At 42.7% G+C, this 16,215-nt stretch overlaps 1 protein-coding gene and 1 long non-coding RNA gene across 2 annotated transcripts; one reads left to right on the top strand and one right to left on the bottom strand.

Moving 5' to 3' along the window:
* Positions 1-1,740: 1,740 nt before the first annotated feature.
* LRRC38 (leucine rich repeat containing 38) lies at positions 1,741-15,046 on the bottom strand. Its single transcript, XM_012570392.5, has 2 exons — positions 14,282-15,046; positions 1,741-2,006 (listed from the first exon to the last, which is right to left on the bottom strand). Exons 1-2 carry the CDS (start codon positions 14,907-14,909, stop codon positions 1,753-1,755), a joined length of 882 nt encoding a protein of 293 aa, XP_012425846.1. The 5' UTR covers positions 14,910-15,046; the 3' UTR covers positions 1,741-1,752.
* Positions 6,072-8,941, top strand: LOC116809198 (uncharacterized). Its single transcript, XR_004369624.3, has 2 exons — positions 6,072-6,734; positions 8,596-8,941. It is a non-coding gene; the product is annotated as an uncharacterized lncRNA (long non-coding RNA).
* Positions 15,047-16,215: the final 1,169 nt, after the last annotated feature.

Raw genomic sequence — 16,215 nt, 5'->3', positions numbered from 1 at the left:
AAAGGTGGGTGGCTCAGGAGCTGCACTGGACAACATGTGTTTCCAACCACCCCACAAACCTCCCTTAGAAAAGGAGAATCAGGCATGGTTTTTGTCCTTCTTCATCCCCACATACAAATAAACATCAAAACCCAGGTTGAAATTATAAATATATTTGTGTTGTTAATAATCATGGCACTACACAGTGAAAATAATGTAATTTCATTTTTCTTGAAGGACTTGTATTAGAATGAGACAGTATTGATACAGAATAGCCTCTCACTGTCCTGCTAATTCTGCCTCAGTTTTCAGAAGTCATATCCTAACACTGGAAGCAGGAAGTGCATTGGGTAAGCTGTGAGCTGACAGAAATAAAGGCTCTATCCCCCTGGGTGGGGATCCCCAGGAGTGCTGATGGAAGGTGTCTGCTGGACCCCATCACCCCCAACCACGCAGGGTGACTCCCTCCTACTGAGCAAGGCAATATTTTAAACAAAGAGTGCTTTTCAAAAGAAATAATAGCATTTACAGTAGTTAAACAAATGCTACTTTTTATCAGCTCTAATTACTTTATAATAGCATACAGTCCTTAGCTTGCTTATTACTATGTTGTTCATTACTTTAAGCCCTCACAGCTACTCTAGATAACAATTTAAATACACAGAGCTTTAAAAAAATATTTCCATTTCAAATAGTTTAAAAATATACTTATCCTAAAAAGCTGTCCAGCACTATTCCAAAAATCTCTTGTAATAAATGTCTTTTTAAATTTTAACAAAAATATCTACCGTCATATAGAAGAGCTCAAGTTTTGACAAATCTATAATACAGTCAGAAATATGTTGGGCCAGATTTCACTTTTGTTTATACAGTTGCCAATTTGGATCATGGTGTTTGTCTCATTTGGGTTATTCCAGTATAACCAGGAGCAGAATATAGCCCTTAGTGCTTTAAAATAGCTAAATGCACTGGGTGCTGCAACAGTTACTGGTGCTGAGCATTACGGGGAGGGAAATCCTTTACTTCGCTGCATCTAAAAATGCAAAAGGATGTTAAATTTAGTATTTGTGCCATGACCAAAGAAGTGCCAGGCATCTGCAGTGGATGACTCAGACCCAGAATCATATTCACTTACAGAATTTTTTTTTTTTGCTGAATGGTGCCTGCAATTGCTGTCATTACATGGAGGATGGATATTTCTGAAGAACTTTTGTAGGGGGAAAATGCCAATCTTCCTCTCATGCTTTCTACAATTCTAGGAATCATTTTAATTGTATTTTGTGTGAGTTTTAATAGAATCTCCCAGTACTTAGATCTAGGAAGGATACTATTTTGAATTGCTTTTGTGCTGTCAATCTGAAACAGCTCCATTCATCCAGTCATTTTCAAAGTGTATCTAGAACAAACTTCAAGCAATTATAAGAATCTGCATCTCATCAGGACAATCTGGAAACTCATCTTTTCAAACATTGGAATTTTTTTTTTGCCTTTCCCCCCTTTTTCTTTCAATCTTCGAGCTTAAATGCAGTGCTTGGTTAAGGACATGGAAATCACCCCAGTCTGATTGCAGCAGGGCACATGTGCAAGAAGAGGTGACAGTCTCAGGTCTGCCATTCCTGCCTGTGACCAGCAGTGCCTAGAAGGGATCCTTACACATTGGGAGTTTAACTCATGTTTAAAGCTTTCACTCTACTTTTTTTTTTTTTCCTCATAGACTTTGGCTGATGATCTGGTAACTGATAAACCAAGGAAACTTAAGGATTTTGACTAAGTTCAGTCCTCACTGTCATCTTCATCTTCATCATCATCCTTGCTGGGAGCACACCTCTGGAAGCAGTGCACCAGGGTGGCCAGGAAGAAGCTGGAGAGGATTGCAGCGATGGACACGGCGACTCCAGAGAAGATGATGATAAAAAGGTCTGTCAATGACAAACTGAATTTGCATTCACTAAAGCTGACCTCAGATAACTCATTCAGAAAGATCCTCCTGTTCTCCACGGGCAGGGAGCACTGGATTTCATGGAGACCTGCAAGGAAAGGGAAACAAACCAGCAGATGAATCCTTCTCTTGTTCTGGGTCAGAGATTGAATGGCTGAAGAAAAGTTTTAGGGTTAATTCTAGGTTTACGAAACTGTACAATATTCAGGGGGAAATGGAACAAAACCTGTCACTATCCAGAAGCCATTACACAGCCCCTTTGAGCAGCTCCTGGAAATGAAATTATTCCATCTGCAGCTTTCCAGGGATGATCTAGGTGTGATCTAGGTGTGCTTTCAGGTGTGATCTAGGACCATGTTTTGGAGGAATTAAAAAAGTGAATGTTGAACCCTAGATGCATCTAAACCTGGAGACATGAAAGCAATTCCCAGCTACTCCATCTGAACACAAACTCTGACTCTATAACAGGGTAAGAGGGATACTGAAGTTCCTTCCACACCCCTCTACATTACTTTTTTCCATGTAGTTCCAAATTAGAGTCGTTTGGGGTTTTTTTTCTGGTCAAACAAGAGTTTGGGTTTTATGAATGCTTTTTTGTCTGTGACCTGCTTCCTCCTTTTCTCTCTGGCTGCCCTGAAGCCATGCAGACTGACAGATATTGTTCCTCCCTGCATTACTGGAGAATGCCAAGAGCTGGGTTCTTTGTAGTGAAAGAAAAAAACCCCCAGATTTAAGAAGTGGTGAGAATACAGTTGGATCCTGGATGGTAAAAGCACACAGTTCACTGCGTATTCCCAGCTCCCTCTCCATGGGGGGACAGCAGGAGAGGGATTTCCAGGGCTAGAATGGAACCCATACTGAAGTGAACAAAGTCTGTAGAGCTGCTGGCAAAGCAGCTTTTGTCTCACAATTAAGGACATGAATGTAAAGGGGAAATGCAAGAATTGTGTGTTAATGACATGAGATCTGCTGCTGAGTTACTTGATCCACTTCCTCTCTGCTGATGATCCCGGGGTGTTCTCTCTGGTTTGGGCTCTGCCTTGCTGCATGCACACAGAGTACATGGCATTTCTGTCCCCCAGGTGTGCCACAGAGCCATGGTGTCACTTTAAACAAGGAATGGTGATGGTAAGATTCTCTCTGTGTTTGTGAATCACAGCTTTCCTGTGGCTGGGGAGCTGGGGCATGGGATGTTTTTCTGCTAAACCCAGGCTCCTCGGGTTAGTGCTGCTGCCCTGATTGTCTGGAGCCAGCCCAGCCCAGCTGTTGTGTTGATTTGAGAAGGAATTCTAATTAATTCCAATGTGGAACCAATTATCATAGTGACCTACTTGACCTTGTAATGACAATTGTATTAAATTTTGACCCCTAAAAACCATCCTGTATCTGTCAGGTTTGCCTAAAGTTCTGTGGCTTTCCCTCCTTCTCGTGCTGCTGTGACTGGGAAGGTGCTGAGAGCAGCCCAGCTGTCACCATGGGACAAGAGAAAACACGACACACACTTCTGCTCTCTTGGTAAAACAGAGCAGTTTATTTCTGACTCGAGCATTTATAGCTTTCTAAAGGTGACAATGGATTGGAGGGTGAAAATGCAACCTCTCCAACAACATTGGACAAACTACTAGTCTATCAAATTTCCTCTATGAAGGAATGTAAAACAATAAGTTATCTATATGTACTATTTAAAGAAGATACTAAAACTACAAAACTACTTTTTCTAACTATCATATCTGACTCACTCACAACTCATGACCCTCTCTGAGAGTCCAGCCCCAGGTGGGTTGGATTGGCCATCAGCTCAAACAATCCTCACCAGAATCCAACCAAGCACTCACCCCAGAGAAACAATTCTCCAAACACATTCCACATGGGAAAAATAAGGAGCACAAATAGAAATTGTTTTCTCTTTCTTCTCTCTGTGATCCTCTATGAAAAATCTTGAAAGAGAGAAGAATGTACCTACCACAAGAGCTGGCCACCAAATCATACTTTCATTTCAGTGAGACTTGGAAGTAGCAGCTCTAGGCATTAATCAGAGTAAGCAAAATGGGGGACTGATTAATATCCTTCCCTATTCAAAACTGTGAGAAATGAGTGGAAAATTATAGACTGGAATTTCAATATCTGTGTCTTTTAAATCAGATTTTAAAAACCAAAGATTTTTTTTTTCAGTAAATAAATATAATCCTGACAGTAATCAAAGCAGTTGCATGAGTGCAACATACTGCAAATTCATTTGAAGAGGAAATTCCTTGCTAATATGAAAAGATCACTGCAACATTTTGACACCAAAACCTGCACCAAGTGAATACAGCACCTACACAAATTCCATTTCACTTGTAGCAAGCACAAGAGAAAACAAGGGTTTTTTTGTACAACTGTGTTTCTGTAAAAGAAATCAGTCTTACACAGGTTGAGACCTCCTGAGAACTGCTGTTTTCAGAACATCTGAGTCAAGCTCCTCAAAAGAAAGAGGGCACAGCTGACCATAAGCAACTCTACCTTTTAAAATTTCTGTCCAGCTGCAAAAGAAATTCTCAACTGGCAGCATTTAAAATACTTCTGTGCTGGAGTGATGGGATGGAATATCAGATCTGGATAAGGGAGGAAGTAAAAAAATAATATATTAAAAATAAAGAGAGCAAAGAAGGCTCTAAAAGAAAACTCTTGTCCTGAGCAGTTCTACATACTGCAGCCCTTGGCTTTAGAGAAAACTCAGCATGGTCACATTTGCCCAGGATCCCAGACATGGGAAGGAGCTCAGTCCTTCGTTCCCAGCAGCAGTTCTGCCATGGATCAAAGCTGACCCTGTGCACTGTCAGCTCCATTCCTATTGCCCTGATGCTTTCCCTTTACACCACAGCACACAGAATGCAAACAGCAAAGGATCTGCAGCACACCAAGGCACTTAGAGGGTATTGCTTGCTATGAGAATCAGTGTACTGCGAGGATTTTGAGACTCATTATACAATAAGGAGAAATAGAGATGCTCCTCTCCATGTAGCCATGGGTACTGGAATCTAGGTCATGTTCTCAAACCAAATAGATAAGATGGGAATTTGCTACTTGCTTTATTCTGTGACAGCCCAGCAGACTTCTGTGGCCTCAAGTTTTTAGAGAATTCTTAGTTATTGGAATAACAGATGCCAGGAGGTGAAATACAGACCCCAGGCCAGGGCCAGGGCAGGGTCTGGCTGGCTCCAGCCTGGAGCTTCAGCCCCACTGTGCAGGCACCACCTCTCCCAAAGACAGAGTGAGCTGAGCTCTCCTATCCACACCCAGGCAGCCTCCCAAAGCTGTGCTGGGACAGCCAGGGCACGCTGCAGGGCTAGGAGCAAGCACAGGGCAGTGCCTGGGCAGGAGGAATGTTGGTCAGTCCTGTTGGATGGATGTTTCTCTTCACTGAGTCGTGACACTGTTGAAAAACCCAGCACAGCCAAACAGAAGCTTTTCTTTGGACTCCAAAGAGAATTTGGGACAGACTGTTCATTGGAACAGTCAACAGTAAGACTGGGAAGTGGCAGCTATATCTCTGGTGGCACAAGGAATTTCTCCTTCCAAAGCTGATGCAGGGCTTGTTGCACCAGAGCTTCCAACTCTTCACCTGAAAATACCACCACGTGCAGGTCACACACCTGCTGAAGATGGGACAAACCCATTTCATCTGCTTCCTTCCACAGACACACAGCCCTGGTGTACATTATTTACAAGTGGGCTGTTCCTGTGACAGGGGAGCACTGATGGTCTGTACCCCACCTGTGCTGTTCCACTGGTGCCAGCAATAGATCCATCTTTGTTCTTTCCTGGGGCAGGAAATCATTCCAGGCATTAAACACCCTCTGCATGAACAGTGAACTAAAGGATGGTTTCTAGAAGGTGATCAGTATTAACTGCTGGACTTGGTGGAGTTGTACTCCTCTAATATAAGGTGTTCAAAGTCATATTGTTCTGAAACCTATTTGGGAATTTCATTAAAATAACTCTACCTGGAACCCTCCTGCATCACTTCTTTATGAACACACTTTCCCCCCCTTCTTTTTATAAACACACCTCTCCTTTTAACATTGTGGTTCTGGAATTCCAGCATTTTCACATTTCCCATGTTACTTAGACAATCTATTCCTCGGGGTACATACCTGTATTTCCATCCTTATTTTCCCAGGGTGTAGGGTGTTTTTTCTTGTAGGGTGTAGGTTTTTTTCCTCTGTGTGATTCTCTTGCACCTAAACTGGCTCAATCAAATCCCTCTCCCCACACACAACCTCTAGAGGACAGGAGATGCCATTTAACTTCAGAGCTCTGCTTTCTCCCATTTTTACTTGCATGGTATTAATTTTTATAATTTGTTTGTGGGGGTTTTCTGTATTTTTTTAATTATTTATTTATTCTGTAGGATTTATTCTTTTAAAAGACCAGCCAGGATTCTTGCAAAGGGCATGCCAAAGCAGCTTGGTATTTAGTGCTTGGCTGCAGCAAGAGAGCCTTTGATGACAGTTATATATATCTACATCATTGCTCCCACAACATATTCAAGGAGTTGTTTCTTCATACCAAACAAAACTGTAAATGAAATAACAAGTGTGAGCGTGCTATAAATACGCAGCTTGGGTTATTTTGGTCAGGGCCATCCCATTATCTGTAATGACTCCAGCTGTCCCAAGGACAATGTCACACACCCTGTATCCTTCTGCTATGTCACCAAAAGGAGCAGATGTACTGCACTGGTGCTGATTGCTCTGAAATGGCAGCCAAGGCACAGGTGTTGGACTCTACACAGGCTTCTCTCAACACTGGGAAAATAAGGATGGAAATACAGGTATGTACCCTGAGGAATAGCTTGTCTAAGTAACATGGGAAATGTGAAAATGCTGGAATTCCAGAACCACAATGTTAAAAGGAGAGGGGTGTTTTTAAAAAGAAGGGGGGAAAGTGTGTTCATAAAGAAGTGATGTAGGAGGGTTCCAGGTAGAGTTATTTCAATGAAATTCCCCTATAGGTTTCAGAACAATATGACTTTGAACACCTTATATTAGAGGAGTACAACTCCACCCAGTCCAGCAGTTAAACCCTGCCCATAAATCACAGGCAATTAGGCTGCTGCTAGGTCCTAAAAACCACCTTGAGTTTGTTTCTGTTCAGGACTATGCCCAGGCTGAAATCTTTCCCTGTATAACTGAACTTCCTAGAAAACAGAAGCAGCCCAAAACCAGTCTGCATGCAAATAATGAATAATTTCCTTGTAAATTACTGAGAAGAGACAAACAAGTCTGTCACTCCCCAAAGTTATAACTGGACTGATCTCACCATCTCAAAACCCCAACAAAACTCCAGAGGCCCTGCTCCATCTGCACCCTGCTGGGACTTTGCAGCTGTAATCCAGCCACGTTTCTCCCAGGTTCTTGTAATCAAGAACATGGGAGAATTTTTAAACCAGGGGCTTTCCCTGGATACGTTGCCTGCTGCCCTACTGCACTGTGAGTTTTGGCTCATACTCCTCCAGTTAAAGACAAGCACAAAGGGCATCACCTTCTCCAGGTCCACTTGACCCTGTTTTGAAGGACTCCCAGTGTCTTTCTGTCTCTGCTTATTTCTAGTCCCTATGCTAAATATATTTTTGACTGGAGAAGTTCTGGAATTCATTAGCATTTCAAAGTTATGGTCTGTCTGTTAGCAGACATTGCCCAGCTATAATTTTGGATGCTGAGTTAAAAAAAAAAAAAAAAAAAAAAAAAACCACAAAAAAGAAGAAGCCTCAATTGTTTCAGGGTCTTTTAGAGTTCACAAAAAGCAGGTGCCAGGACAAAGAGCCTCCTACCATTCAGCAATGGACAGCAGAATGAGATAATGCAAAGGCATACTGGGACGTGCATGAGGATGTATGAAAATACATAAACATATCCACAGAAATATCTGAAACCATAAATGTTTAAATGAGCTGTATGCACACATGTTCACTACTACAGATACAGTAAAGAGCACTACAATAGTCTTTTTATTTTAGAGTAAAATTGGCATTTGCCCTTTTGGGTGGAATTTAGCTATTCCCTTGTGTTGCTGAGTGTAGTTGACAGAGATTTGAAATGTTTAAATGTGGCATGTTGTTTCTTGTGTGGTATTTTGCTCCCAGCTATGGTTTGCCTTAGTCTTCTTAAGCACTGTCACAAATGTATGAGATGTATTAATAAGCAATGAGAGAAGCATTGCCTCTGAAGTGAGATGAGATTTCATTGAAAATAGCCTTGAGCCATCAGAACAGTAAAGCTTAAAAAACTTGAAGCCTAGATTTAGGTCCCTAAATAAAACTTTCATGGCCAAGTGCCCTAAAGATTTTCAGAACAGCTTTAGAGGGTGCTTAGCAGTTTTTCTCAATGCCTAAATATGAAGTTCAACATCAGGTGTTCACATCTGCAAGTGCTGTCCTCACATCTTCAAATCCGTGAAAGATGGAAGCACTCCAAATAACCTTAGGATGGAAGAAACAGAGTGAAAAGCCAGTGGCAGTCAGATCATTTTACTGAAAATGTCTGGGAGATCAAATTATATATTTATATATGTATATATAGAAACAGATTTGATGCGCTTGTTAAGGAATATAATTTCTGTGAGGAGTTTCTGCTTGAGCAGGATAAAAGCTGCTGAATGTGTGAAATGTCTTAGGGCTTTTAATTCCTTTGCAGGCACACAGATCTCCTGTTCTGTCCTGGTGATGTGGGAGCATGTGCACGATGCTGGGGGAGAGCTGATGGCTGCAATGGACAGAACAGCCTGTCCTTGCTAGCTGCAGCTCTCTCAGGTTCTATCTTGGTACATGAAGTTAAGGAGCCTTCTCTCCACAGCAGATGAACAAATAAGTGCTAATAAAGACTGATAAGGCAAGAGGATTTGTGAAACACTCAGTCCTTGCTGGCTGTCAGTTCAGATGTTAAACAAAACCTGTCCTCTTGTGTCATTATGATGTTTTGTTTTGAAGAAAAAATTTAATATTTTCTGTAAACTCATTAAAGGCCTGGATTAGTGAAGTGAGAGATTGTTTAATTTATAGAATGAGTTATGCAATAGATCTCAGGTTGGAATGGGATTGTAGAAAGAGGCAAGAAGCAAGAGGTGGTAACTTCATGGCACGGAATGTCTGAACAGGCTTAGAAAAATCATTCCTTTCTCCTGGGTCTGGAAGGGTCTGGAGGTAACTCCTGTGAGGGGCAGCTGAGGGAGCTGGGGGGGCTCAGCCTGCAGCAAAGGAGGCTCAGGGGGGACCCTGTGGCTCTGCACAGCTCCTGACAGGAGGGGACAGCCAGGAGGGATTTGGGATCATCCCAGGGAACAGGGACAGGAGCAGAGGGAACGGCCTCAGGCTGGGCTGGGGAGGCTCAGGGTGGAATCAGCAGGAATTTCCCCATGGAAAGGGGGTCAGGAACTGGAACTGCCCAGGGAGGTTTGAGTCCCCATCGCTGAACGTGTCCAAGGAAGGGCTGGACGTGGCACACAGTTCTCCGGGTGGGGACAGGGCACAGCTGGGACTCGATGGCCTCAGGGGTCTTTTCCAACCTCAGTGATTATATTGTATTATTCTCACTACACTGATTCACTTCTGAATCTCTCTTTTAGGACTGAATTCAGTCTGAATTTCCTGCTTACAGCCTCGCTGTCACCTGCTATTGGCTTTTTTCTTATCTTCTCTCACTGCCACCCTTCTCCCTGTTCTTTTGCTTTATCTGGAAGTATGCTACTCCACCAGAATTTACTTCTCCATCCATTCCAAAGAGGTCTTGAAAACTACAGAAGCCTTTCAAGTAGCTAAACAGCATCTGTGTCAGTACTGACACTAAAACCCATCTTAGAACTGTGCAGCCACCACCCACAGCTTTCCAAAATGGAGCAACAGTTGATCCAATGAACACCAGTCCTCACCTCAACTTTGGCTACTTCAATTTCAGACATTCAGAACATCTGTTTTATTTATCACAGCACAAATCTATTTGGAATTCTGTCTCTGGCCACTTCTGAACGAGTTTTTCAAATCTTCCTGGAAATACAAATGTGCAAAGGCTGCCCATAAAAATGCTCAGTCTAAACCTTTGCTAAAAGTCCTTCTAATACTGTTTTTATAGAGACCAGCAAAATTTTTAATTCTTGCAATGGGTAGTGGGGAACTTAAATAACAAAACAAACAAATAAATGAATCCCATAAACTGTATACAACTTCCCAAACATAAAGGGAAGAAAGGAAGTAAAAAGCAAAATGAGGGCAAGATGACAGAAAGGAGACACTACAGTCACACTCCAAGGAGTACTTAAGTTCTAATTAAAAGTATGTTAAAAATACTTTAGTCATTAGCAAACAAGGTCGCAGGCCCAGCTGCCCAAAGGCTGTTCACAGAAAATAAAAATCAGCAACAGGAATTTCAACAAAGCCCTTCAATGTGGCCATTGCAGATTACTTGTATTGCTTTATTACAGGCATTTATCTGAACCCAATCCCTTCATCCTGATGGGATCCTCAGAGAGATTCAAGAAATGTCTTTTGCACTAATTTTAAACAAGAAGTATCAGCAAAAATTTATTCCATCAAAGCCCTTTGTATTTAAACACTGAAATGGAAGGTTCACAACCCTCTGTTCTGTCATTTGCACCAGTGACAATCTTTTGCTGGCTGAGCCCTGAGTTTCAAAGAGTATTACTAAAAGGACTAGGTTAAGAGATGAGGAAAAAAAGAAAAGTGCAATTTTAGCTAAGATAAATGTGATGAACAACAAGCTCTGAATGCAGAAGAAAACCTGACCAATATGAGAAGTTGCTGAGTGCATTTTTGTAGACCAACTTAGGCATTTGTTCTTTCAAGGTATTTTTTTGTTCTATGAGTTTTCATGGCCCCATGGAGTAAAACCTACTATGAAAGTTTTTATACTTTGTAGGGATAAAGATCTTACAGCAACTCCTCTATTTCCAAAAAAAATAATCCCAAATTCTTGATATCCATTCTCCTGCTGATGGGAAGGCTTTGCTATGTACCATTTGCCACCATATGCCATTCAGGTGTAACAAATGCCTACACAACCAAACATCCATCTACAGAAAATTTTTATAACTGTCGTACTTAACCATTGTGACCAACAGCAAACACTTTGTCTTCTCCAGGGAAAAGAACTTTTCTATTTTTTCCACTTATCACCATTCCACTGCTCTTCACAGTTCCTTTGCCTTCTTTGTGTTATGCTCACTAATTTGTTTTTAATCAGTTACCAACCAAATCAGAGGGGGAAATTGTAGTTTTGCTTTGCAGCATGAAGAAAATGCTGAATTTAATATCTCTTTATGATTAAAAATAAGTGTTTGCTGTTTTAAAGTGCTAGGTTTAATGGCAAAATTTTAGTGCTGTTTTTAATAAGTCTGCCTGCAAATTTGCCAGGATGAGAGTATTATCTGGGGAGGGTATTCACCTAATGCCAGTTAAGCCTTTATTTAAAATTTAGGCTAGAAGAATAAATGCTGAAATCTGTTAGATCATTGAAATCCCAGCTGTTTGTTGGATGAGCAGAGGCAGTCAACTGGGCAGGCAGGCCAGCAGAAGTCAGAACTTTGCAAGCTGCTTCTGCTACTGTGCCAGGAGGAAAATGGAGGCTCCTGCAAAACTAATGAGTTGAAGTACAGCTTTTGTTCATATCACTGAATCCTCCAGAAACCTTAATTACAGAGGGACAGAGCTTCAGGATCAATTATCCAGATTTCAGTTCACAGAGACGAAACTCCCCTTTTTAAATCAACTTGGTATTTCTTTTGTAAAAGCCAGGGGCAGCTTGGGCTGATGAGTTCCCTGCAGTGCTGCAGTGGAGCAGTGGCTGGGCTTGGTGAAGGGTTCAGCTGCTGGGGGACTTCCCTCAGACAGGCACATTCTACTGCTTTTAGTGTCCCTCAAGGTGAGGAACCTAAATGAATGCCCAGACCCTAAATCTGTCTGCAAATATCCTTCTCCCAGCGCACCACAAACTCTTGAGCTGCTGCAGAATTCCAAAGGAGAAGCAGCCAAGGTCTTTTCTTGGGCCCTAGAAATGCATCCCTACCTTCCCTCCTGTATTTCCAGAGAGAAATCTTGCTGCCCTACTTATCCTGATGTGTTTGCTGCAAGAATTATTCATCTCCAGCTTTACAGACTATCAGGAGCAGCCAGGGAGTCTGAATGCTCAGTGTTTATTGAGTTGCCCTTCCCACTGTTCCCAGAAAAGGCCAGACAAGCGTGGTGCTGGATGAGTGTAACCAGACAAGTAACACTAATTAAATCAGTTCCTAATGGGAATCATGTTGTGACATCATTAAAAACTGGAACTTGGGTGTAAAATGCTATCAAATCATAAATCTAACAATTTAACTCTGACTTTCCAAAAGTTGTTTTGCAAGGCATGCAACTGTGGCCACGTATTTCAAAAAGTCATTGAGACAGACTTTCCTTTCTGGGGTTAGTTTTGCAGACACCTTTGTGAAGAATGTTTTGGTGCTTTATTAAAGGAGGCAGGGAGTGTTTTTGTGGCAGCAGCTCACAAGAAGCCCTGATGCTTTCCTGCATCCGTGCACATCTCTCCCTGGCAGGGCTGGGTGCAAAGAGGGCAGGGTGCTCACTCCAGGCAACAAATCCAAATCCTTGCAGGACAGCCCTGACCAAATCAACCACTTGAATATTTGCTCCTTCCCTCTTTGTCTTCCCAAATCAAGCCCTGGTTAAAGTTTGGAAGATCTGGATAAGTTAGTAATTTTTCAGCTATTTGGCCAAAACAGAGCTATGGATGAGGGGAAAGACTGTGGGAAAGCTGGGGAGACACTGGGGAACTGGCAGTGCTGCAGGAAACCTCACTCACTTGAGATGCCCAGACAGAAGTTCAGACACACTTTAAAACACTGAGGGGGCAGCAGAGAAAGAGGTGGGACAGACTCAAACTGAACATACCAGGATCTCAGTCATGATCAAGGGGAACAGCCTGGAAGTTCAGTAAAAGGCTGGAGAAAGTGAACTGCTGTGTGAACTCATGCTAGCATTAGAAACAGGAAAATACCTGATCCAAATTGAGCAAACTTGAGCTAAAGCATCAGGAAAGGTGGGATAATGGGTTTGGTTTAGAAATAATTGAGATCAAGGTTTCACTGACACAAAGAGGAAAAAATACCAACACTTTTTTTCTCAAATCACTCCTTCCTTAAAACAGCTGACCTACAGCTAAGAATATTCAGGGCAAGGTAGATGAGTGTACTAGAAAGATGCTACCCAAGGTCACAAGCATGGGAAGAACCTGAAAAACTGACTGCAGAGTCTGAGCAGAACACAGAACAGCTTCAAACTGACAGGGAGTGGTTTAGATGGGATAAGAGAAAAAATCCTTCCCTGTGAGGGTGGGGAAGGACACAGGTTGCCCAAAGAAGCTGTGGCTGCCACTGGATCCCTGGAAGTCTTCCAGGCCTGGTTGGATGGGGTTTGGAGCAACCTGGGGTGGTGGAAAGTGGGGGGCCCTCCTCTCTGGGGCCCTCCCAAAGTTGCCCTGCTCCCAGCAATCTGCCTTTGGGAGCAGCTGGTGCTGCTCAGTGGCTGGAGTTTATGCCCTGGTGCTTGTTGGGAGATGTGAACTGTGAGATGATCTCCTGCTAAAGCTGGATTAAGAGAGGCTTTGGGGTCTGGTGGGACATGAGTCTGGATTCCCTAGACATAGCAGTCTTAACACTTTTATTTTTTCCCCCCTGTGCCTTTCTAAAAATTACTGTCTCAAATACCAGGATTATATATCTTGCATTTTGGGGAATTCTAAAGCCACTTCAATTTATTTCTCATATTGGAAGCAGTGCTTTTTTAATGAAAAGAGCCCAAATCGAGATGCTGAATTGTTTCAAACACAGAGCATCACAACTAAATACTTCCAGGAAGGGGCTGATGATCACAGTTGCATAAAATGGGGATTTAACTCTTTTGTAGCAGCTTCATCAGTAAAACGAGAGGAAAAACAGTTTTTCTAAGAAGCTGGCACAGAATATTTAGCTGCTCAAAGGGCTTATTGTAGAAAATATATTTGCCAGAGAGAAAATGAAGTCTGGAAGAGAACCAGCTGTGGGCTGAATGAATTTGAAAAGGCTCTTTCACTGCCTATGCAAGTTTAGTCTATAAATCAAAATTATTAGGGCTTAATTTTTAAATTTTATTTCTTAAGTGGGAGGAGGACCTGCTGCTAAAAGAAGCCAACATGAATTTAAAGGGCTCGTTTGCTGAAAGCATGCAATTACAGCCTGAGCAAACTGCAGGCACACAGACAATGGGAGCAGGAAGCATCCTGCCCTCCCAGCCACACACAGACAGACACACAGACTGCTCTGAGAGCCACAGAGCTTTACCTTTCTGGAGCTTGGATGCATTGTCCTGTATCCAGCTGAACAGATTGGCAAAGTCACAGTCGCACACCCAGGGGTTGCCCTCCAAGCGGATGGTCCGCAGGGAGGGCAGTGCTTCCAGGGCTGCCACGTTTAGGCTCTGTAAGTTATTGTCATTCAATTCTAACACTTGGAGCTGGTCCAGGTTCTCAAAAGCAGCCTCGTCCACATCCACCAGGTTGTTGTTTCCAAGGCTCAATTTTATCAGTTTCTCTGCTGATTTGAATATCCCAGCATCGAGCTGTGTTAAATTGTTGTAGCTTAAGTCTAAATACACCAGTTTGGTAGAACTGCTAAAAGTGCCCTCTTCTAAAGAGGTGAGGGAGTTATTCCTGAAGTCCAAATAGACTAGATCTCCATAAAATATAAAGAAGTCAGCTGGTATTGCCTGAATGTTGTTATCAGCTATAAGAAGTTTCCGTACATCCAATGGAAAGGGGTTAGGAACACTTGGGAGTCCTTGATCCCGGCAGTCTATGGTGTGGTAGTCCATACAGCTACAAACAGCAGGGCAAAGATGACCCCCAGGCAGGAAAAGCAGGCAGGCAAAGCCAGCAAAAGGAAGGAGGCAGGAAGGAAAGCATGGCAACATCGTCAAGGATCTGGAGGCTGAGATGAGCACCACTTCAGGAGAAAGACATTTTGCTCAGCTGAACAGGAGTGCCTGGTACTTGTGTGTGTGTCTGATTGTATCCAGGAGATCACATATCATCACAGATCCGATAGCAGCAGTCTGGAGGGGGAGGGAAGAGGGAGGGAGGGAGGCAAATGTGAGGATTTACACTGTCAGAATATTATGATGCTGTACAGGGTGAGGAAAGCGATGATTGGGTACACGGAGGATCTTTCAAAGGACTCCCTTGCTTTTGTGTGCTAAAAAAAGCCCTGAGCCCGTTTGAATATTTGCTGTCTATTCCAGCAAAGGGGAAATCACACCTGATCCTGTGACTCTGACAGCAACAGCTTCTGCTTAAAAAGCCCTTCAGGTAAAAATCCCCGATGAGATCACTTACTGTGTTTCTTAGCAGGAGCCTCCATCAAGGTGACCAACAGCGAGCAAGGGCCAGGCAGTGTCCTGGAGCCTGCTGAGGACAGGTTTCCCTTCTTTTTGTAAAACAGGGAGCAGAAGGGGGGAGCCCAAAGACAAAGAACTCTGCTTTGTGCTGTTTCTGTTAGAGCAAGCTTGTTCACATTATCCAAATATGACTCAGTATCCTTTAACCAAGAAGAATAACCTACAGCAGCAACAAGGAATACAGTCTCCAAAGTGAGGGGCTTTTCCTTCCTGTTTTAGTGACCCAAAAAGCTACTTTTTACTACAGCACCAGTAATGTCTGTTGGGTCACGTGAAAGTTAAAGCTAGCTAAAACTGAACTGGTTTTCTTCATTTTCAGGGGGTTTGAAATATTTGAAAGTCAATCTCCCTGACTCCTGTGGGACAGCAGAAATGATTTTGCAACAAGGCATCTGTGTTTTCCTGACATCCTCAAACCCACACTCACAAAGGCAAGTCCTCAGCCAGCTACACACTTTACTTTTAACTCCATCCCTCCCTCTTTATGCAGGCTGTGTAAGAAGAGAATCTGGAGAGCTGGGCTCACACCTATGTGCTCTGATGGAAGATTTTTCTAGAGACAGATGGTATTTGGGTGCAAGAGCACGAAGTCAAACACTTTTGGCAAGCTCATTCTTAGGTCAAAGAGTCCAGAAATTTCAATTTAAAGTCATATTTTATTACTGGATTCAGAGTATTTTTTTAATCCAGAATAGGGGACAAAAGATTTCCTTCTCAGACAGCCTTTCCTCCAAGATACCTGTGCCTGAACTCAAACAATGAAAGCAGCATCCCTCACCTCTCCTTCAGCATGCACCTAGAAAACAGCTGGGAGGGAACAGAG

Source organism: Taeniopygia guttata, chromosome 21, assembly GCF_048771995.1.
Source record: "Taeniopygia guttata chromosome 21, bTaeGut7.mat, whole genome shotgun sequence".
In the NCBI taxonomy this organism is placed as follows: Eukaryota; Metazoa; Chordata; class Aves; order Passeriformes; family Estrildidae; genus Taeniopygia; species Taeniopygia guttata.
The sequence above is the reverse complement of the archived record's forward strand: the minus strand, read 5'-3'. Positions and strand labels throughout refer to the sequence as shown.

Bases quoted from the DNA above. Each gene is read 5' to 3' on its own strand.
- LRRC38 (XM_012570392.5), bottom strand. From the start codon at position 14,909: ATGTTGCCATGCTTTCCTTCCTGCCTCCTTCCTTTTGCTGGCTTTGCC. The intron at 2,007-14,281 runs GTAAAGCTCTGT...CTTTCCTTGCAG, and splicing joins TGCATCCAAGCTCCAGAAAG to GTCTCCATGAAATCCAGTGC.